Source organism: Colletotrichum chrysophilum (assembly GCF_026319265.1).
Source record: "Colletotrichum chrysophilum strain AFK26 chromosome Unknown scaffold_47, whole genome shotgun sequence".
Classification (NCBI taxonomy): Eukaryota; Fungi; Ascomycota; class Sordariomycetes; order Glomerellales; family Glomerellaceae; genus Colletotrichum; species Colletotrichum chrysophilum.
The window spans coordinates 132,839-155,043 of record NW_026517334.1 but is presented as its reverse complement, the minus strand read 5'-3'; the positions used below and the strand labels follow the sequence as shown (position 1 = coordinate 155,043).

The following is a 22,205-nucleotide window of genomic DNA, read 5'->3' as shown; positions in this document are numbered from 1 at the left end:
TCACAAAATCTACTTGTGGTCTATCTGTGATGGATCGGATGTCTAACCAATCAGATCGGATGGAATCATACGAATTTATTGCCGCTGTATGTGATGAGACTCCCGCTGTAAATATGACTTATGACCATCGATGTAACACATGGATATATAGTGTTGCAGAACTCAAGTGAAATGACTATATAAAACACGAAGCTAACATTTCTTATGGGAATAATTACGAAGTCGTGCGGATGATAGCTTATTGTTCCTGGATAGCCGCGTCTCCAAGGCCACAGACTGTCTGAGAGCACCCCCTCAGTCGATCCCAGGTGAGAAGCCCCTTTGAACATTGTGAATACCCAAAAGATGCAATCACGGACGATGACGGATAAGAACTGGTTGGTCCTCAGGTTTCCATTTGCTTTCTGATACCAAAGTTGTGATAAGACAAGAAGGTGGACATGTCCAATGAACCGCTTTTGCTTACATGTCCGAAATGATGCGCAACGCGATTCGTGTCTAAAGAAACCCCAAAATAATCCACCATGTTTCGACACTATTTACAGCGCCGTCTCGAGAGGCTACCGTAATCTCAAAGCTACTCGAAGATATAACACGAAATTCTTGAAATTAGTATGATATAAGGAGGGCTTTCCATCGAGGGATTGGCCAAACAAATGACAATGGCCGGGACGTGCGATAGTGTGGCGCTTGCTTCACCCTAGGTTTGGACATGCTGCGACCGAGGACATATGATATTATTAGATAAGAGTACTAGCTTTACTCAAAATATCAAGTCGTGATCTCCGTCTCTGTTGGTTTGTATTTTCCTTTGGTTACTATACTAGGAATACCTCTTGGATATTTGCTCCATGCCAACAATCTTGTCTGATTCCAAATAACATTCCACCACACTCGTCTCTGTTATTCTATAGCTGGACAATAGAAAGCACAAGAAGGCAAGATATGCCGTGCGTACCACTTCTGATCTCCAAAGACAGAAAATGCCGTCTTATAACGTCGTCCAGATGGAGTGCTGACTAGGTTAACAGTCAACAATCCGCTCATGCGGCGACACTTACTGCTTTGTGAACATAAGAGAGATGAAATATTTGTCGATACTCATTCCTGCAACGAAATTGTGCTTGCATGGCCTGGCGTCAGCAAACTAGGTTGGTTCATGAGATGGCAGACGTTCAAAGTCTTCCCAGGATGACGCCCCGAGTACTCGTCCCGTGACGTGAGCTACCGACAGACTGCCCATCTCCTGACTTATTCTACGTAAATAATTTTAAGAAGATGCCGAAACTTTTGAGCTTTGAGTAGAACAAGCTGCTGCTCCTAGCAAAAGCCCCTGAAATAGGAGGAACTTGGGGCTGTCACTACACAGCAGGAGAGATGTAGAGTCTGGATATGGGAAGATTTACCTGCAGCCCTATTTAATGTCATGACAAGAAACTAGACTGAGCAAAAGGTGAACCTGGCTAGGTTTAGATTAGGGATTTTCGAATGTGCTGGCAATGGAAAGGGGGTGAGGTCACAAATATTGCAAAAGTCTACGGATACGTCAGACGGCAGATTGGGGGAAGGATTTGTACCTACATTGACTCCCGAAGTTTTCCAGACTCAAGGCCATGATTACCTATGAGGCATGAACAAGAAGAATCTACCATATGGCAAATACTGTGGGCGACCTAATAGAAACGGCCGTGATGAAGACCCCGGATAATCACAGAACAGAGATGGGATGTAGTTGCATAGGTGTTGACATGTTGGGCAAGGACCGGCAGAAAGTAGGCTGGCACTGCGTCATACACGCAAAAGTTGGGAAAGTGCAGGTGGAATATGGTGACCATTGTGGGTGAGGAGAGAGTAGATTTGATCACTCAGAAGGAGCGAACACGGGGTTGACGGCTGTCTGTCAATCCCTGCGCAGAAACCTTATCTGAGATGAGTGGTCAGAGAACCCTGAAAGCTGGGAACAAAGGCAGTGGTTCACAGCGAACACCTTTTGCTGCCTACCTAGATGAGTTGCAACGTGAAAGCAAGCAGGCAGCACCCGCCCCTCCTGCCTAGACTGTGAGTCTACATACTTGGGGAAAAAATCACCTTGGGATCTCAACAGCTACTGGGACATCTTTCTGGCATATGGCCTGGTCAGTAGATCACAGCATTAAAAATATACCGTTGGTCAGATGGCTCTGTTAACATCTGCACGGCGCTCTGGTTCGACGCTCCATATGGGCACAGAGCGTATGACACTTTTTTTTTTTTTCTTTTTTCTTTCATTCTTCTTTTTTAAATAGTCTCTATGAGACTCATGAGAGCTATCTGGCTCTGGATAGTTTTTTTCCTCGTCGGTTTTCCACTTCGTAATCTGGTGATGGCAGGTCCTTCGACTCGCCGAACCCAGTGGGCAGCCACGGGCCTTGGTCATACGGTGCACCAAAGCGACCTGCTGGGAGGTGCCTTCTCCGGCCCATATTACTGCTGTTCATCAACAAAATGTCAAGTGGCAGTGCATTTAGCGAGGTCCAAAAGAGTTCAAGATATCACATCCCGCAAGTGAACCCGATCGACCGTCTCTGAGCGTGAGCAACGTCTTTTTGGTTTATTACAGTGTAGCTAATATTACATATCTCCGAGCCTTTTCTCCCTCTCCAGGTGAAGGCATTGAGATGGGGCATCCTGTAACTCAATTCCTGGCAGTCAAATTGTTGTACACACCACCCCCGGCCCATGTATTTTGAGGTTTTCAAGCGTGGCAGTCTACGCTGCCATCATAGCCTGGTTGATCTAATGCGATATAGACGGCTTACTGAGTCATGATGGCATTACCAAAGTCCACCGTGCCGTCCATGTTCATCATCATGCTGGGGTCAGGGACCATAGCGCCTCCGTTAGGCATGAGACCGCTCGGCGCAGCAAGAGAGAGCAGACCCCTGCCCAGCTCACCGACGGGGTGCAGCGGGTAGACTGACGCTTCCATGCTGTTACCATCGAAGACGACCATGTTCTGAATCGGCTGCTGTGTCTGGCCGAGAACGTTGATGACATCCTGGGCAAGCTGTCCTCCAAGAATGGCCGTGACGGGTGCCATCTCGCTGCCAATGTTCTGCAAGAAGCTCCTGAGGACCTCTGAACGGAGAGTCTCGGACGGCAGACCGAGCTGGGCGTGCTTGGCCGTCGCGAGCTTAGTGAACAGTCCCAAATCTTCCTTATTGTGATTGGGCAGACGACCGCCGTTGAGGACCTGGAAATCCCAGAGAGCTCGCAAGCAGGAGAGGACGGGGCTGACGGCCTTCCTGCGACGCGGGCTCTTGGCGTACTCCTCAGGCAACGTGGCACCGTCACTAGCCAGGTACCAGGTCGAGTAGAGTTCGCGCTTCGTAACCACTTCGATAGTCTTGCCGCCCTCCTTCTTCGTGTTCACGGCAACAACGCTGCGGGTCCGCGTCTCGGGCTGCAGCTTGGTTGCCATGTTGCCGAGATCTCTCTCAATGACGTAGTCGTGCTCGATCAGGTCGGAGAAGATGAAGCCGTACATGCCTTGGGTGCCGGCGGCGTAGAAAGACTTCTGGTGCAGACGGGTGGCGGTGTTGATGATGTTCAGGGAGTCGGGGTCGAGGTCGGTAGCGATGACGATGTCAAAGGCGGAGAAGTAGCTCGTTCCCTTGGACTTGATGCCCTCGGCGTCGACATGGACATTGACGCGCGGGTTAAGCTTGCGAATAGCGGCAGCAGCAGCGTGAGCGCGGTTCTGGCCGACGTGGTTCTCCTCTTCAGAAAGGAAGAATTGCGAGCCAAGGTCTGACTCAGAGACGCCGGCACCGTCAAGGATGGTGAGGGTGCCGATGCCGGCGAGCACGAGGTTCTTGGCGATCTCGTTGGCGAGAGCCTTCATGGTGATGAGAAGGATGTTTGCGTTGCGGATCTTCTCCTGGGCCTTCATACCCCAGAGGCGAATCTGACGGTCGTAGAGCGCGATCTCATCTGGAAAGGGTCAATAAGGGCATACAAAGACAGAGGTGAGAAATTCATACCTGCGGTCATCGCGTTGGCAGGAACACTTGGCAACGCGCCGTTGTTCATGAGCATTTGCTGCGCGTCTGGCTGCAGAAGCTGAGGCATGAACATCTCGCCCGTAGGCAACATGCCGGGGAGAATTTCCGGCATAGCTCCTGGCATGACTTCCTGCAAAGCGTCAGGAAGCACCTGGTCCATGGATGCATGCAAGTTGGGGTTGAAGCCGTTGGCCATGTCGGGCATGGGATGGCTTGGGATAGAGACTTGTTGAGGCTGAGGCTGTGGAGGTGCTGCGCTAGTCTCAATTGCAGCGGCAGGCGCAACCGCTGGTGCAGCAGCCTCTGGGGCGGGCTTGTCTTGAGGCTGTGATTGCTCCTCCATGCTGAGCTAGTGAGATGAAATTGAGATGGGCTGAGGAAGGCGCGATGGATGCGCAATCGGTGGTGGTCGCGTCGTTTGGACGAGTTCAGCTGATGGCCGATTCGTCGGGGGGGATCTTGAGATAAGTTTGCGCCAGGCACTGACTGATGAGATGCGCGACGCAGCGAATCGGTAAGAGGAAAGTGAAACCGGATCGAGCGAGCTGGGCGTAGGCGAGGGTTTACGAGGGTCGCAGTGTTCGGGTCGGAGGCAGCTTTTGCTGCAATCGCAAGTGAGCAGATCAAGTCGCTAAAATGACGTCGCCGGCTGAAGAGTTGATGTTGATATAAGGCCTCAGCTCATGAAGCAAAGCAAGGCTGAAGGCCAGAGAGGTTCACTAAGAGAGACAGAGGCAGAGACAGAGACGCCAGCAAACAGAAATTGTTAACGTGACGACCAAGGCGCAAGGCACGTCCAACGCAGGCCCCGGACTGGCACGGATAACGCGCTAAAGCCACGCTTAATTGGTACCTTACTCTCCAGCACGAATGCGCGCGAATCAGAAGTAGCTGCTATCAATTATCGGCGCTGCCTCCTTCCCTGCATCACGGGCAGTTCTTACAGGCACGGAACCCCGCGATGGACAGGGCCAGGGGCTTACTTTAGCGGGTGCATCAGGGCGATCCCACCACTGAAACTGTTCGTTTGCTTGCCTCCCTCCTGCTGGATTGGACTTTCGAGTAGCCGTCCAACTTCAACCATCGACCAACCAACTTCCGCCTTTTACTGCCCTGCTGACGACACGGCGAGCTGCTGCGACGGCCACTCGCGCCAGCATCCTCTGGTTCTCTCGAAAATATCGCTTCCATACCTCTTAGAGCATTTCGAACCCATCAGCATCTCGTTCCTCGTTTGCGACGATTAATGGTAGCCTTCACCGATCGGCCCCCCGCCTGCAAACGCCTCGTGTGTGAGTGCAAACCCCCCCAGTGGAGGAGGTTCCGCCCTCGTCTTCGAGCCCTATCTTCGGCAGCCTGCAGACTCGAACTGCCGACTCCTCTTCTGCACAGCTTCCGATGTGTTCGCCTGGTCACCTAATCAGTTCTTCAGGTGCATGCATTCTTTGACCGGTTTCCTGCAGCTTGATGTGCAGTTAACCACGACCTCAGCACCGTCAGCTTCCCCCGAAGCCACCGCCCGTCGAACCCACATTTCTTACGTCGATTCGGAACCGCCAACCCTCCTGCGACCTCTGGCCACCTGACACTGAGGACCGACGAGCTTTGCGAGCCGCTCCTGTCTTCTGGTGTCTGCGTCGCTGGACCCTCAAAATCGTCCTCTGACGAAGCATGTCGTCACAGCGGCCAGACCCGAGTCAGAACCCTCAACGGCGAGATCAAGACTTTCCGCCCCTACCGCCATATCGCAGACTCCCCCCGCTACCGCCCTTGCCTTCGAACCGCGGCCCTCGTCCCCCGCTTCCCCCTCGGCACCGTCTCTGGGGAGCTGAACTTTACGCATCCCACGGAGATCAGGAAGATCCGTACGACACAGACGACACGGGAGACATCGTCCGAGCCGCACGACGACAGATGGCAGACAGGCACTTCCAGGCGGAATACGACGAACTTCTGGGGAACTTCGTGGGCAACACCCTGAGTGATCTGACTGCTTTCATTTCATCGGCGTCAGATCCTGTCTTGGAGCGCTCACGGAATCGTAATCAAGCGACTGGCTTGTTAGAGACCCTACAGAACGACCAAAGACCAGAGGACGACTCCCGGCGCCCGGCCACGCAACTGCCCCCAGTTTTTGGCTACCGAACTATCCGATCCTTGAACGGCCGACAGCGACACGACGTCGGCGCTGAAGACGATTTGGAGGCGGTTAGAGCATTGTGGAACCAGAGGGCTCAGTACAGCTCATCACCCTTTTCTCCGCCCAGGATGCCTCCAAATCTATCCCCACCAAATCTGTCACCACTTCCGCAGTCGGAGGAGTACCCCGAGGAGAACCGACGTGTAAAGAGGAGGAAGCTGGATTCTGAAAGAGCCTCGCAGAGTTTCAAGGGTTTTCGATATGGAAGATATGGTCAGGTCGAGCCAGGCCAGCTGAAGATGGAAATCCTGAGCTGCGACGGAGGACTATTCGAAAACGGGTCTTCATATGCTTACGACAACATACTAAGAGACGACAAGACCGTCTATTGCACGCAGTCTAATCGTTGCAATATCATACTGAAGCACCAGGGTGCGACGCCGTTCAGTTTGAAAGAGCTCGTGATCAAGGCTCCAGCTTTGAATTACTCCTCGCCGTAAGTCGGCCTTGCGCAGAGCCACAGATTGTGACTGACGCTTTCGTAGTGTACGAGAGGGCATGGTATTCGTATCCATGCACCAGGATGAGGTCTTGACGCGAACGGCACAATATGAGATTCAATATGCTTCATTGAGATCAGGCCGATCATCGTCCACAAGACCGCTGGCCCCAATCATCTCTATTCGGCACCATGAGGACGGAACTACCGTGACCAGGACACACACTCGACAGAGACGGATGTACAGTATGGACGGGGAAGATGACGAAAACGAGCAGCGGACGGCACAAATACCCGCAGAGTTCACAAGTCAGCTGCCACCTTTCAACATCACAACCGAGTGCAGCTACGAGGAGACGGATGACGAAGATACACCAAGAATCTCGGTCAATAGGCGAGCACCGAATAGAATCGGATCGCTGCCGTTCGAAAGCGATAGTAGCGATGATGGGAACCCGTTCGCGTCGGACAGGTATGATTTTGAAGATTATTCTTTCAACAACAGACGCCGAGACCCGTCGAATATGTCTCTGGCAGAGGCTGTTGAGGCCACTCAGATGGCAACCCAAGAAGCTGTCCGAGCTGTGGGCGGTGAATTAATGGCGCCGCACGCCAAGTTCTTCATCGAGAAGGACAAGAGCAAGTGTACCATACGGTTTGACCCCCCAGTCTCGGGGCGGTTCATTCTCCTCAAGATGTGGAGCAGCAGCCGTGCATCTGGAAGCAACATTGATATACAAGCGGTTCTCGCAAAGGGCTTCGCGGGGCCTCGGTATTTCCCTTCGGTGGAACTGCGATGAGATCGGGTAGAGGATGAACACGACCTGAATTTCCTAATATTAGTAAGGTGGCTTCATAACTCATGACGGGACGTCGAATGGAGTTCTTGGCAGTGGCGCAAACTGGAATCGTGATGAGAAATCACATTATTATATACCATATAAATTTATTCGAGGCTTCATCACCTGAGCGTGGGATTCGGGGTGATATATGACCCTGTTCAGACTGACATGGCTAAAGACGGCGGGGGCGATGGCTCTCATCTTAGGCGACAGCCTATATGTTCTTGCTTCTGCTGCTTTGTTGTCAACCGGCGAGAAGAGCAAAATGGCCCAGCGGTCAGGTCAGCGCAATCGCAGCGCCCTGGTGTCCATATCTGATCGGTGGGGTTTAAGGGTTCAAATGAATTCTTTTGACATGTTGAACTTTTTTCCCCCTTTCTTTCTTTTCTTTCTGAGGCGAGTCCCCCAATTTCTTCCATCGCTCAGCGACGATGAATCTGAACTTGAAAAAGTTTCCAGAAAATATCACGAATAGATGCTACACTTGTTTCCCAGGTCCTGATAACTGATCAAATTTGTTGTCTTGACCGTTGTCGTCGCGGTTTGTCTCGGAGGTGTAGTCTGATTCGATGGTTCGTTGGGGGGGACCAAACCCACCAATCGCCCGCCTTGTGCAAGCCATTTTCGTCCTCACCTCGTCCCGCAAAACCTAGAATGAACCGCAATTCGTCATTCATACTGCTTTGTCAGTGAACATTCAGTACAAGCAAGCCAGCCCAATAACCCAACACCTAGCTATTTAGCAGCTGTCTTAAAACTGAGTTTGACCAAACCTGCCGTTTGGAAAGCGGAGCATAGCGCAAAAACACACAACGTCATCAAAAATGAGCCACGAACTCACACTCATCGTCGCGGCGACGCGCAACATGGGCATCGGAGCCAAGGGGGGCCTCCCCTGGACGGGTTTGAAAAAGGAGATGGCCTACTTTGCGCGCGTGACCAAGAGGCTTCCAGCTCAGGTAACCTTCTTCCGCCCTCATTCCTCACTCAACCGACGGCAACGCAACACACCTCAAATGCACCCAGACTAACACACATCACCAGGCCCCCTCCGGCGCAAAGAATGCAGTGATCATGGGCCGTAAAACATGGGACAGCATCCCCCCGCGCTTCCGCCCTCTCAAGGGCCGCCTCAACATTGTCATCTCCCGCTCCCACCCTCCCTTCGACTCCTCCGCCGCGACCCCGGCGGACTACGACAAGGAGCCCGTCAAGGTCGGCTCGCTCGAGCAGGCCCTCGCCTTCGTGCGCAGCCGGCCCGGTGAAGAGGTCAGCAGCAAGGTCTTCGTCATCGGGGGCGCGCAGATCTACGGCGCCGCGCTGGAGCTGCCCGAGGCGAAGCGGGTGCTTCTAACGAGGGTGCTGGGCGACTTTGAGTGCGATGCGTTCTTCCCGCTTAAGCTTGGCGGCGAGGACGCGGCGGAGGGGTGGAAGAGGAGGGAGAAGCGGGAGCTGGACGGGTGGGTTGGCGAGGAGGTTGAGGGGGGCGAGATTGAGGAGAACGGCACGCGGTATGAGTTCCAGATGTGGGAGAAGGCATAAGATGGGTGTTTTTTCATTCCTTGTTGGGTCTCCAATGGAGACTTGGGGTTCGTGGACATGTCTACTTTTTCCGACCCTCATGAGCCGTAAGCATCATCATTCATGGTGACGCCTCTAGTATGCCGGTGATTGTACAGAATTACAAGCGTATTGCCATGATGGTACACAAAAGAAGCGCATTCCAGCTCTTTACAAAACCTTGGCAGCAGCCTCCTTTAATGACTCAACCTCCTCGTACACGGCGCCCTGCCTCTCCGCAACCGGCTCAGGCGGCGGCAGCCCCTCCCCCTTCGCGCCCAGCGTCCCAAACTCCCCCTGCAGCTCCGGCGCAAACGCGTCCACGAGCTTGAACATGTCCTTCAGGTCCCGTCTGAACACCGTCCGCGGGTCCACGAGCAGGTCCTCCACGGCGCCGGCCTCGAGGTCGCGCAGGCTGGCGCGGATCCACGCGACGACGGCGGCGACCTGGCGCATGTCGGCGTCCTCGCGGGACTTGAATAGGTTGCGCCAGACGGCGGCGCCGAGGACGCGGTCGTCCTTGACGATGCCCTCGTCGTAGGCGGCGATGAGGCCGCGCCACTGCACGAATATCTCCTTGAGGTAGCGCTGGCGCAGCGCGGACGACGTCATGCCGTGGTTAAGGTGCATCATGCGCTCGCAGTCGAAGAAGAACTGGTCGATGAACTGGTGCTGCAGGGCTTGGGCTGCGTCGCGGTCGAGGCAGCGGAGGCGGGCTAGGACGATGTACATGTGCAGCATCGTGGTCTGGGACCAGGAGGAGAATGAAGGCTGGAGGTCGAGGGCTGTTTTTGGCGGGCAATCATGTTAGCATCTTGGGATATCTTATGGCGGGGCATTATGCCTACCTTCGAGCCAGGGACCCTGAGCCTCGCCGACTTCCTCGCCGTCATCCGTCATCCTCACCGTCTCGTTGTGGCGGTCTTGCTCGGAAATCTTGTACAGGGCAGGCTTGGCGCAGGCACCGTACAACGCCTCGAGACGGTTCGTCGTCAGCGAAGCCGCCATCGTCTTGGGTGCCGCGGCGAGCATACCCGCGCGGATCGCCTGCTTGAAGCTTGCGCCTTTAACATCTTTCCTGGGCACAGATTGGCTAAAATATCTCGCTCCGCTCGCCGCTGTCGGTCTCGTAGTTTGGGTTGCCGGGGCAGAAGAGGCTATCGCACGGCGGGCGAGGACGTTCTGGGTCGAAGATGCACTTGAAAGTTCTGCGGTAGCTCGAAGACTCCGGGCTAGGAGCCGGGCTTGGTAGCGGCAGCTCTGGCAGGCCATGTTGAGAGGTTGTTCGGATTGAATTTCGGCTGCGCATGAGCTTCGATGTTGCAGGGGAGGTAAATCGACGAATTGGGGCGGGCCTTTTTCTTGGGTCAGCTCGGGCCCGGCTTCGCGAGGCTCAAAGTCTGAACGTCATCCAAAAAATTCATGAACACATCGAATTGGAAATTTCGAGCTAGCGCGCATGTGCCAGATCGGCGGAACTTCGGGTCATCCACCTTTGCACAGTGTGACGTCTACTTCGCACGGTGACTATAAGGTATCTCGATATCGTTAACTATCCTTATTACACCTTTTATTAGGGAAGTCTCGTCCCTTGCATAAACACTGGCAGAGTTCTATTGGCGACCAGGAATAGCCAAGTCGACTGGTCGCGTGTTCAGACCAGAGACTTCAAATTCTGGAGACGGACTCCCAAATTTGACAATTGACCGGCGGGTATCTCCAGCCTCAAGCTTCCCGTCTTGAGGTGAGTTCGACAATTATAGTTGGCGCCATTCGCGCCTTCAATTGCGGTTATCGGCAATTCTATCTCATACACGTGGTGTATCCAAGTTGCACAGAGGTGATGACGACGACAAGCTTCGGCCCATCTCGTATATGTCTATTCGCAAAGTCTGAGCCAGACTGATGAGATGCTGCGACGAGACGGGTGTCTTCGTCGCAACATGCTTCGTTCTTTCCCGGTCGACGAACCGTCCTTATCGGACTTTGGAAAAAACCAACGAGGCATTCGTGCCGCCGAAGCCAAAGCTATTGGACATGGCAACGTTAACCTGTTTCGCTTGTGCTTTGAGGGGTACCAGATTCATGGATCCCCCGACATCTGGGTTTTCGAGATTCAGAGTAGGCGGCACAACATCCTTTGATAGAGTCAGTGGTGTTCATTGGGCCAAAGTCTGGGGAAGATAAGGTTTCGGTTTCAGAAGAAATAGCCGCGCCCTATACTCACCTCAGCCACTGATAGCACGGCAAACATGGCTTCGATCGCGCCAGCCGCCCCCAGTAGATGCCCAACTGCGCCCTTGGTGCTGCTCACGGTTATCTGCGACTCGTCCGCGTGGCCTTCCTCACCCGTCATGATGCTTCGAATTGCGGAAGCTTCTGCGACATCACCCACCTGTGTCGCCGTAGCATGGGCATTAACGTAGCTCACATCGGCCGGTGGGATGCCCGCGTTCTTCAAGGCAGCCTTCATGGCGCGGAAAGCACCGTGGCCGTCGTCTCGCGGAGCCGTCATGTGATTTGCGTCGCCGCTGCAGCCGTAGCCCCTGACCTCCGCGTAGATGTGCGCACCCCGGGCCCTGGCGTGCTCGAGTTCCTCCAGGACCAGGACTGCCGCACCCTCCGAGACGACGAAACCATTGCGGTCGCGGTCGAAGGGACGACAGCTGGCGTGGGGGTTGTGGTTGTAGGCCGTGGAGAGGGACCTTGCCCTCCCGAAACCTGCAAATGTCAAGGGATGGATGCAGGACTCTGTTCCGCCAGCAACCATGACGTCGGCATCGCCAAAAGCAATGAATCGCATCGCGTCGCCTATGGAATGCGCGCCGGTTGTGCAGGCGGTTGTAACGGCATGGTTAGGGCCTTGCAGGCCGTATTTCATGGAGACATGGCCAGCGGCCAGGTTGATGAGAATTTTGGGGACGAACAGCGGCGAAACCTTCTTGTAGCCCTATCCGAACAGACTTTAGCTTGGCTTCGCTCGTCGATCACTGCGGCTCAAATCCTCACTTGTTGGTTGAATGCCAAGCTCGTCTCGTAAATCTCTTCCAGATTGCCGATACCACTGCCCAGACAAACTCCCGTTGCTTCCAGGTCGTCTTGGCTTTCCGGCTTCCATGCGGCATCCTTCATGGCCATGTCCGCACAGGCCACGGCATATTGGGCAAACTTGGACATGCGACGTTGTTCCGTGGCGTTGAGCCAGTCGGACGGTCGCCACTGTTCAGGACCTGTGCCATGGCTGGGGACTACACCAGCAACCGTGCTTGTCAGATCCTTCCAATGCTTCTGTGGCTCGAAGTTGGCGACGCTGGTGATGGCGGACTCTCCAGCCAGCAGCCGTTTCCATGTATTGCGCACGCCGACACCGAAGGGCGAGATGGCGCCGAGCCCTGTCACGACAACTCGTCGCATGATCCGGCCATGTCCAGGGTGACGGCGATCTGTGGTGTGTGGTTACTTTTGCCTTATAAACGCACCGGAATATAAACGGCGTGAAGATAAACGGCAAGGAAGGGCAAAAGGCGGGGGAAAATGGGGCGTTGCCGTGATTCGCCCGATAAGAATTGAGAGAGAAGACGAGGGTCTGAGAAGAGCACGGCCAGGTATGAAGTGCAGTGTCAAGTGTCAGGCCAAGCCGGGTGTGGCTAAGGAGTCGAGGATTGAAGTCGGAACAATGTTAGAGACTGCGCTGCAGACTTGCAGTAGAAGCCGCGGTCGGGTCGCTTCTGCTGCGCCGCACAGATGCAAGTTTTAGCGCGTTCTTCACAGAGAGACAGTTCGGATAAGGTACGTACCGCTCGAGGCTGCAGGGGGAGAGGAGCGCAGACACACTGTGCTGCCAGGGGCCGTCATAGCGACGACCACGCGACATCTGGAGGCAGTAGGGCATTTCAGGGCGCCATTTCATGGTGCTGTCACAGTGTCGAGATCTGACGGCCGTCGCCGAGAGCAGATTGCAGCGGGAAGCGGGGGACACTAATGTGGTCGCTGCAATTGGGTCAGGTCCCCCATTGGCGGCGGGCAGCTCCAGAGACCTGGTTCCAGCCAACGGGGTCTCTGCGCCGCAAACGCAACGCAACGCTGCGCAACGACATACGTTGCGACTGCGACTCGACTGCACATGCTGCTGTCGCTCACTCACTCACTCACCTCTCACTCTCACCTCCATCCAACGTACCCCCACGACCCGCGAAACCTTCACCTCTCTGCTGCGTCTGCGCTTTGCATTCACTCACCACCACCACAACACCACGTCGATTGCGACTGAAGGGGTGACATCCTTATCCAACCCTTTGGATCCCTCTTCCATGCGCGCTCCAGGGGCCGCCCAATCCAATACGCGAGAAAGAACGAACTCCCCGGCGGACGACATCTCAACTTGCCATTGAGCCACGTTTCAGACAAGACCGTCTTCCTTGCATTCCAAATCGCCATCACCACCGTCCAGGCTAAACCAGCCGAGAGAAACAATACCACTGCCGCCAGGAACAAGAGGCAACACCCCAATCTTGGCTTTGCTGTCTGGCAGGGTCTCCCATCGCACTTCGGTCGACGCGGCACCCAAACACGACCTTCTTTCATCCCCGCAACTTGCGGCTCTCACCTCTCGGCCCTCAACTCGCCACACCCACACGCATCTGTGCTGAGTTGTGCCGCAGCTTGGTTTCAGCGTCGCATTTGTTTCCCTTCTTATCGATTGGCCTCTGTCGTCCTATGAGCCTGTACATCGCCTTAGTCCAACCTTCTCGCTCGAGCATTGATACCAGTCGGGACATACGCCTTCCTTGAGACTAGCCCATTTCATGCCTTCGCACACCATCGTCCTCGACATCTGTGGCCATCCGATCATCGCCCATCCCACATCCCATACCCTCGACGTTGCCTCCCTTCAGTCATCCTCCTCGCCTGCCTTCAGTCTGATCCCGGTTCGCTGATCGCCCCTACTTCTCCTCTGCCGAGCATCACCCTGTCTCCCCCAGAGCACGGGGCCAGTCATCTACTCATCGACCCTGCGGCCCTGCAGGTTGATTCACCTCGAGTTCCGCGTCCAATCACGCCACCGCTGGCCTTGAGAAATTCATCAGAGAGGCTTATCGGGTACATCCAAAAGGTTCCCATTAGCGTTTGCTTCATGTTCGTCTGGGATCGGCGCTCGTAGCTCAGCGGGTTCCCCTCGACCCGTCTCTCTCTCCCAACGCACAGCACATCCGCCTGTGCCGTAGTAGACACTTTAGACTCTCCCCTATATAGAAACCCACTGCCTTCTTCCTATTTTGGACGTTTTAGCCCTCGCGTCGATGATTGTGCTCCCTCGCTGTCAATCCAGTCTGGGAATACCTTCAACATGGTCCAACCATCACATGCACAGTCGTCTGGCACGGCTTCCGCACCAATGATGGTAGACCACGATCGCGGGTACGACGACAAACAGGAAGGGGTTGAAGTCAGTGGGCGCGAGATCAACCCTGCCTCCGACTCGATCACGTCGAGATATCAAGAACGGCCTGATCCGGTCGAGGACTTGAAGGAGCGCCTCTCGCAATGGGGTGAGTCTAGTGTCTATGCCGGCTACTCTGATGATGAAGAGCAAGGGTCCGAACATGAACTTCTCTTAGATCCCAATCTGCCCGAAGAATACGACTCGAGAGTCCAGAAGGCGGCGACCACGCCTACTGAAGAGGTTGACGATGAGTTGGCTATGAAGGCCGAGGAGGAGGAGGACTCACCGTATCCCGAAGTTCGCGCCGCCGTCCGCAACTACGACGAAGACGTACCATGCAATACGATCCGAGCATGGACTATCGGTTTGCTGCTGGTGACCGTCGGTGCCTCGATGAACACGCTGTTCTCATTACGCCAGCCGTCCATTGGTCTTGGACCTCTGATTGCCCAGATTATCGCTTGGCCCATGGGACATGGCTGGGCTAAGGTCATGCCCACGAAGCAGTTCAAGACGTTTGGTATCAAGTGGAGTTTGAACCCGGGACCATTCAATGTCAAGGAGCACTCTATCATCGTCGTCATGGCGGGTGTCTCCTTCTCTGTTGCGTATGCCACGGATATTATTTTGGCTCAGCTTGTGTTCTACAAGCAGGATTTCGGCATCCTCTTCCAGCTGCTACTGACGATTTCGACACAATCACTCGGCTACGGAATAGCCGGCATTATGAGAAAGTTCCTCGGTGAGTTGGTACGTGAGCGGGGTGGTGTGTCAGTTTGCTAATGTCAAGATCAGTCTATCCGGCCGCCATGATCTGGCCCGGAAACTTGGTCTCCGTCACTCTGATGAACGCCATGTACGAGAAGAATGACCGCCCCGACCCGAGCTTCATCGGTGGCTCCATGCCGCGATACAAGTGGTTCTCGATCATCGTTTTGGCTTCGTTCTGCTACTACTGGATCCCGGGTTTCCTCGCGCAATTCCTCAGCATCATGGCCTTCGCCACTTGGATTGCGCCGAACAACGTCATCGTCAACCAACTGTTTGGCGGCACAAGTGGCCTGTCGCTGCTGCCACTGACCCTCGACTGGACTCAGATCTCCGGTTTCGTCGGCTCCCCTCTTATCCCCCCATGGCACGCCATTGCCAACACCCTGATCGGTGTTGTCACCTTCTTCCTCATCGGCGCCTCAGCCTTCCACTACAGCGGTGTGTGGTACGCCCAATACCTGCCCATGAGTGACTCGGGCACCTATGACAACACCGGCAGCCCGTACAACACTAGCCGTATTTTGACCCCCCAGTTGACGCTGAACGAGGAGGCGTACAAGGCCTACTCGCCGCTGTTCATCAGCACGACTTTTGCCATTTCTTACGGCCTGTCATTTGCCGCCATCGCCTCCCTGATCGTTTACACTTACCTGCACAACGGAAAGCAGATTTGGGCTCAGTACCGCGGCAGCACCAAGGAGAAGCCCGATATCCACATGAAGCTCATGAAGAAGTACAAGGAGGCGCCTACGTGGTGGTACATGGGTCTCTTCGTAATTGTGAGTGCTCAAGCGCCGAAATCCTTCCGTCGCTTACTGACCTGAACTCTAGATGCTTGGCGTCGGCTTCGTTGCTGTCCTCGCGTATCCGACCAACCTGAGCTGGTGGGCTTTCCTCCTGGCTGTTGTCATCTCCTTCAGCTTCTCCCTGCCCATCGGTATCATTCAGGCCATCACGAACAACCAGATTGGTCTGAACGTGCTCACGGAGTTCATCTACGGTTACATCCAGCCCGGACGACCTCTCGCCCTCATGATGTAAGCTCTTTATTTCCCTCTTGCCCTTCGCGCCTCGCTGACACCCTCCACAGTTTCAAGACCTTCGGCTACATCACCATGTCTCAGGCCCTCAGCTTTGTCTCAGACCTCAAGTTCGGTCACTACATGAAGATCCCGCCCCGCACAATGTTCATGTGCCAGGTCGTCGCCACGACCTTCTCCTGCTTCATCCAGATCGCCGTCCTCAACGCCGCACTGAAGAACATCCCCGACGTCTGCACCCCGCACCAGGAGAACAAGTTCTCCTGCCCCGGCGGCCGCGTCTTCTTCGCCGCCTCCGTCATCTGGGGTCTCATCGGCCCTGCGCGCATGTTCTCCCCGGGCCAGGTGTACTCGGGCCTCTTCATCTTCTTCGGCGTCGGCGCCATCACCCCCGTTATCTTCTACTTCGCCGCCCTCAAGTGGCCCAAGAGCCCCATCAAGTACCTCATGGCCCCCGTCATCTTCGGCGGCGCCGGCGCCATCCCGCCCGCCACCCCGCTCAACTACCTCAGCTGGGGCATCGTCGGCTACATCTTCCAGCACTACATCCGCAAGAAGCACTTTGGCTGGTGGTCGCGCCTCAACTACCTCACCTCGTCCGGCCTGGACCTGGGACTCGCCCTGGCGACGCTGGTCATCTTCCTGGCCTTCACGCTCAACAAGATCGAGCCGCCCAAGTGGTGGGGCAACGACATTGTCACATCAACAATGGATGCGCAGGGCACTGCGATCCAGATGACGCCGCCTCCGGGTCAGAAGTTTGGACCGACGCACTGGTAGAGAGAAAAGAGGTGTATGTGTATGTGTGTGTGTGGGGGTTTGCGACGGCGTTGGGTCTATGGGTGTCACACAAACTAATTTTGATATAGGGACAACAAGGGATTGGGAAAACCAAGGTTGGGATTACTAAGAGATGGTAGATGGCTGGTAACCACGACACTAAGCTGCTTCAATTATTGTGTATATTCTGTACTCAGCCGCGCTACGCCGACTTTTTTGTCTAATCTTACTCGTTGTTTCTGTACACGATCCACCACTTCAGTCACTTCATATATTGTTGACTGTTTCATGTCTGCTTTGTCATACACGAACTGATGAAATCCGCAAGAGACGATTGAAACAACTAGATTACCAAAGTATGGCGAGACGACCATCATATGGCGATCAACTGACAGAGCGTAAACAACAGCCTGGCTAAGCCTCGTAGTGGTCCCTGTCAACGGGTCGTATAGGAAGATCTCTTTACAACAGTAAGTAGAGCCGCGCCGCGATTACGCAGTCACTCAAGCGCGCTGTGCCCCACGCGTGGTGTAAAATCGAACCACCACCCATCATCGTACAGGCATCGATAACGAAGACCGGAGATGCAGCTTCGGCATTCTCACACCGAGCCAGAACCCCATAGCAAAGCAACAAGAACCGTAGATCTTACAACACACGGATTCTTGGCTCTTGGTGGTTCAAAACGCCACACAATGTTTGTGAAACCAAGCAGCGTAGTAACGGTACCCGAAACTAAGAGCGTCGCATCGGCGGTGGATTGTGCCTGTCTGCTGAGTGGAAACAGTCGAGTTTTGATGGGTGGGGCCCGCGCGCGGCGATGGTGTTCAACTCCGTTAATCCGCTGTGGAGGCGCTAACGGTTCGGGGCAAACGGCCGGGGCAGTGGGGCACTGCGACGGGGCGGGCGGGCAGGTCCAGTCAAGACTCGAGACTCTCACTCAAGCCACAGGGAAGAGGCGCTGGAGTGGCCCAGACCCTCCCTCCTCTTAGTGTCCTTCATGCGTTGAAGTTTCGTTGGGGGCGAAAAACAAGCCCATACGTAAAATCGGCACTAGAACACAATGGAGCCTCTAAGTTTCGAACCATTGTTTCTTGTGCATGTTGTGGATGGACCAGAGTCTCCGATTCTTGCCAGCCACGGCCCGAATGCTCGAAGCCTCCCCCGCGGAAGGCTGGGAGGGGCGGAGTCGGCGGGAAGAAACACAGAGTCAGGACGATGCTGTCATTGTCTGTGCTTTCGTGTGAGGGCAGGTGTCATTGGGTTTGCCAAGGGCATCTCGATGATTTCTGTTGCCCCAGTTTGACGACGAGTCAGGGTTTTTGAGTGACGTTATGATATTGGAGCTTTTTCGGGAGGGTGTATCTCAAATGGACAATTGTGAAATGCCGGCCGGATGGGTGGGCACTCCATGATGGAGGTTCACTGTTGGTTCCCACCAGAGAGGGAGCCAAGAGGGGCCTTCTTGATGTGGGCGGCGAGGTTGACTGAGTGTAACGGGGCAGAGGGGGTCTCCATTGTTCAGGTAGCGGCGGCACCGGCAAATGGGGCCTAGATTCTGTTGGCGGTGATGTTGCCCGATGTCGTACTGCCTGTCGCTCGTCAAATCAGAGGGCTGTAAGATGGAGATGTTGTCACTGCAAAATCGGCCGAACCTTCTGTCACCTCGGGAATGTTGACGCCAGTCCCCATCTCCGGTGTCTAGGTAGGTATGCAGGGGCAAGTGGGATGGGATGGGATGGGATGGGATGTGATCCAGAGAAGGCCCGGCCTGGAAGGATGCAGACAACAATGCAACTTCCTGGACAACCTTGATTTGATTTGCACTTTCCCACTCTATTTGCATGCCCATTCCTCATCGCTAATATTTGCTTATTCCTCGGCAGCCGCCAATCAGACTCTCTCGATTTCACCCTTTCAGAACCCATTCACGCGGGTAATGTTCCCTTTCCCCCTCCAACTCCACGCCGGTATGCACAAATCGTACGAAGAAATCAGCGACCAGGCTCATCTGGATCACGGATTCACCGTTGGGGCTAGTTCACCGCCACCAGAAGCCCTATATCCCAGCACACCGGCCGGCCTATCGGAATTTGATTTCGGCCGCAGGTGGCTTGACTGAACCCCGACCACTAGCTCCACGCCTAGAGCTGTCACCCTCGTGGAATGTCTCTACGACCTGGCCCTGCAGAAGGGCAGAGGCAAGGAGGCTAACGACGGTCATCCAAAACACAGTTGCACTCAAAGTGGCTGGAACAGCCAATGACCTGCATGAACAGCGGTCGATCTCAACCGCCCGCCGACTGACACCCATCGTGAAGCACGAAATCCCATCATGCTTCCTTCTTCCTCGACACCTCACTCCACAGACACTTGGCTTCCCCTAGATCCCCCGACATCGAAAGTCGTTGTTGCATTGCAGCTGCATCTGGCGCCCCTCCAATCCGCCGCGGCGGAGACGCCACTTCAACATGCCACTCGCATGCCCCCTTGGCTTGGGCTTGAGGTAATCGCGACCTCCGAGTGCTTCCCAATCCTGAGAAGGTCTGGAGCTGCCTGCCGCTTCTGTTCTCGCCCAAACCACTTGGTCCTGTGCCAAAGCTCTGAGACATCCCACTGAGAATGGTTTGGGCTCTCGATAGACATCAAGTCCGCCATGGAGAATCTTCCGCAACCAATTAGGTCCAGTGGATCACGATACACCAGCAATGCAGAGACGATGGGTTCTCAGACGATGACTCCTGCAAGACTAATGCACCGCACAGACATGCTATTATCACGTTGCCCTCACTGACCCTAACCCAGCAAACCTCTCTGATTCGAGCCACTTTTCGCCGTTCATTGGACATCTCTCTGGAAGATGCCGTGAAGAAGTCTAGCCTTCGTCTCTGGCCCGGCAAAATGCACAGATGACCACCTTCTCCGTCTGCTGACGGATTACCGACTCCATGGAACTTTGTCAGTGGCTTCTGCGCCGCTCGCAGGTTATGCAGCCCGCTCAGTTGGGAAGCTTGCGGCCATTGACACCCAACTAACACCGGCACATCCGTTGAGGTATCATTGCGTCGCTTCTGCAAATTCTGCCCTTTCAAACTGGGGACAAAGCCCGTGACATGACGATCCTGGCAACTCGGCTGGCTCAATGCTTGGCATCAGCCATTGAGTTTAGCTGAGAGAAAGAGCCCGCTCGCTTGGCACTTGGAGACAATCGCTACAGGCGCCATCCATCTTTCCTGAGGACCAGTCATGGAGAGGCAGTTCCCAATCCAATCCCTCCAGATCGGTCCCGAGGGGCCGTAGCTTCCGACCCAGCAACTGCCAGTGTGGCCTTCTGTGGGCAACTCGTCGTGGCGACGGAAGTTCTTCCCAAACGATCTGCCTTCTTAGTGTTTTGCTGCTCAAATCAGCATCATGTCGACAAGCTGACGAGAGGACTAATTTCTCATCCTGCCTCCTCCAACAACGCCAAGTATCAATACATACGTATTCTTAATTCAAACCCTATTGAACTCACTTTATCACCTCCCGAATAGGATTCTCCTCCGCGAGGATACGAAGTCGCTTTAATCTACGCGTATTTAAAGTTTCAACTGATCCGACGAACGCTACCCACTCTGGAGCCGTCTGTCAAGCTATAACACCTAGACCCTTGAGACCCCTGAACCCAATTCGACTTGCTTATTCGACCGAAGATGGCGAGCCAAAACGCCCTCGAGAAAGAGTCGGCACCGGCCGGAAAGGCAGTCTATGACCCGGACTTCACTGCCCGTGTTATTGCCGCTACGGGGCCGAACGCCAATCCCCGTCTGGCCCAGATTATGCCGAGCCTGCTGCGACATCTCCATGACTTCGCAAGAGAAGTCGACTTGACAGTCGGTGAATGGATGGCTGGCGTGCAACTTGTTCGTCTGCCGTCTGCTTTGTTCTTGTCAACTCAACAGAAGAATGTTGAACCCTCGTCTACTAACATGTCGTCACCGTTTAGATCAACGAGGCAGGCCAAATGTCTAACGACGCCCGTAACGAGACCCAACTTGTCTGCGATATCCTCGGTCTCGAATCCCTCGTCGACGAAATAACCTCCACACAGCTCCAGCTCCAAACAACATCCTCTCTCGCAGCAAACCCGACGTCATCCGCTATCCTGGGCCCCTTCTACCGCCACGACGCCCCTATCCTCCCCAACGGCAGCTCCATCGTCTCCTCCCTCGACTCCCCAGACTACCAGAAAGCCTCGACCCACCTATACGGCCGCGTCCTCGACCAGAGCGGCAGCCCGGTCCCCGGCGCCATCGTCGACCTCTGGCACACCGCCCCGAACGGCATGTACGAGCAACAGGACGCGGACCAGCCGGACATGGACCTTCGCGGCCGATTCAAGACCGACGAGGAGGGGAGATACTCGCTGTACTGCCTGCGGCCCGTGCCGTACCCCGTCCCCGACGACGGGCCCGGCGGCAAGATCCTGAAGCTGCTCGACAGACACCCCTACCGCCCCGCACACATACATTTTATCGTCTCAGCGGACGGGCACAGGCCGCTGACGACGCAGCTGTTCGACAGCGAGGACAAGTTCCTCGAGAACGACACAGTTTTCGCGGTCAAGAAGGATCTGGTGGTGGAGTACAAACCAAGCGAGTCGGATCCCAGGGCTGCCTGGGTTTTGGAGTACGACTTTGTCTTGCCGCGTGCGTGAAGCCCTCTCTCTACGGATACATGGGGTAAATCACCTAGTTAGCAGACTAAAACGCTTTTACGAAGACATGAATGACAAGACACACTTGCAAACATTATGCACACTGTACTGTCTGCTTTTGGATGTTTCATTCCTTTGAATTTGAATTTTTGTGCTTTTTTGGTATCCCATGCCCCGTATCTTGTTGCTTGGCATAATCCTTTCCTTCCATTTTGTCTCACCGTAACTCCGTACCAATGATCATTACCCATGGAGCAAGCCCGGAGGTCTTCCAATACCGATACATGGTGTACATACACACGACACAGCGGCTTCGCAAACCTCCTCTCCTACCGCGCAAGCTTGCCTGCCCTCATACAGTCAAACACACGATCCACCAACACTGGGTATA

The 22,205-nt window shown here is 54.8% G+C and overlaps 7 protein-coding genes across 7 annotated transcripts; 4 read left to right on the top strand and 3 right to left on the bottom strand.

Annotated features, from left to right (window-relative positions):
- Positions 1-2,794: 2,794 nt before the first annotated feature.
- On the bottom strand, positions 2,795-4,386 carry COL26b_006411 (uncharacterized protein; the record flags this gene model as incomplete). The annotated part of the gene is made up of 2 exons (XM_053179230.1): positions 2,795-3,972; positions 4,023-4,386. The coding sequence occupies 2 exons, from the start codon at positions 4,384-4,386 to the stop codon at positions 2,795-2,797; spliced, it is 1,542 nt and encodes a 513-aa protein (XP_053036817.1).
- Positions 4,387-5,957: 1,571 nt separating this feature from the next.
- On the top strand, positions 5,958-7,482 carry COL26b_006410 (uncharacterized protein; the record flags this gene model as incomplete). Its single annotated transcript, XM_053179229.1, has 3 exons — positions 5,958-6,251; positions 6,357-6,679; positions 6,729-7,482. 3 exons carry the CDS (start codon positions 5,958-5,960, stop codon positions 7,480-7,482), a joined length of 1,371 nt encoding a protein of 456 aa, XP_053036816.1.
- An 866-nt stretch (positions 7,483-8,348) lies between these two features.
- COL26b_006409 (uncharacterized protein) lies at positions 8,349-9,066 on the top strand (the record flags this gene model as incomplete). Its single annotated transcript, XM_053179228.1, has 2 exons — positions 8,349-8,483; positions 8,569-9,066. The coding sequence occupies 2 exons, from the start codon at positions 8,349-8,351 to the stop codon at positions 9,064-9,066; spliced, it is 633 nt and encodes a 210-aa protein (XP_053036815.1).
- A 189-nt stretch (positions 9,067-9,255) lies between these two features.
- Positions 9,256-10,356, bottom strand: COL26b_006408 (uncharacterized protein; the record flags this gene model as incomplete). The annotated part of the gene is made up of 2 exons (XM_053179227.1): positions 9,256-9,869; positions 9,933-10,356. 2 exons carry the CDS (start codon positions 10,354-10,356, stop codon positions 9,256-9,258), a joined length of 1,038 nt encoding a protein of 345 aa, XP_053036814.1.
- Positions 10,357-11,060: 704 nt separating this feature from the next.
- COL26b_006407 (uncharacterized protein) lies at positions 11,061-12,498 on the bottom strand (the record flags this gene model as incomplete). The annotated part of the gene is made up of 3 exons (XM_053179226.1): positions 11,061-11,222; positions 11,312-12,034; positions 12,094-12,498. 3 exons carry the CDS (start codon positions 12,496-12,498, stop codon positions 11,061-11,063), a joined length of 1,290 nt encoding a protein of 429 aa, XP_053036813.1.
- A 1,933-nt stretch (positions 12,499-14,431) lies between these two features.
- On the top strand, positions 14,432-17,118 carry COL26b_006406 (uncharacterized protein; the record flags this gene model as incomplete). The annotated part of the gene is made up of 4 exons (XM_053179225.1): positions 14,432-15,269; positions 15,323-16,077; positions 16,130-16,335; positions 16,389-17,118. The coding sequence occupies 4 exons, from the start codon at positions 14,432-14,434 to the stop codon at positions 17,116-17,118; spliced, it is 2,529 nt and encodes an 842-aa protein (XP_053036812.1).
- A 3,692-nt stretch (positions 17,119-20,810) lies between these two features.
- On the top strand, positions 20,811-21,814 carry COL26b_006405 (uncharacterized protein; the record flags this gene model as incomplete). Its single annotated transcript, XM_053179224.1, has 2 exons — positions 20,811-21,020; positions 21,104-21,814. 2 exons carry the CDS (start codon positions 20,811-20,813, stop codon positions 21,812-21,814), a joined length of 921 nt encoding a protein of 306 aa, XP_053036811.1.
- Between the last annotated feature and the right edge of the window lie 391 nt (positions 21,815-22,205).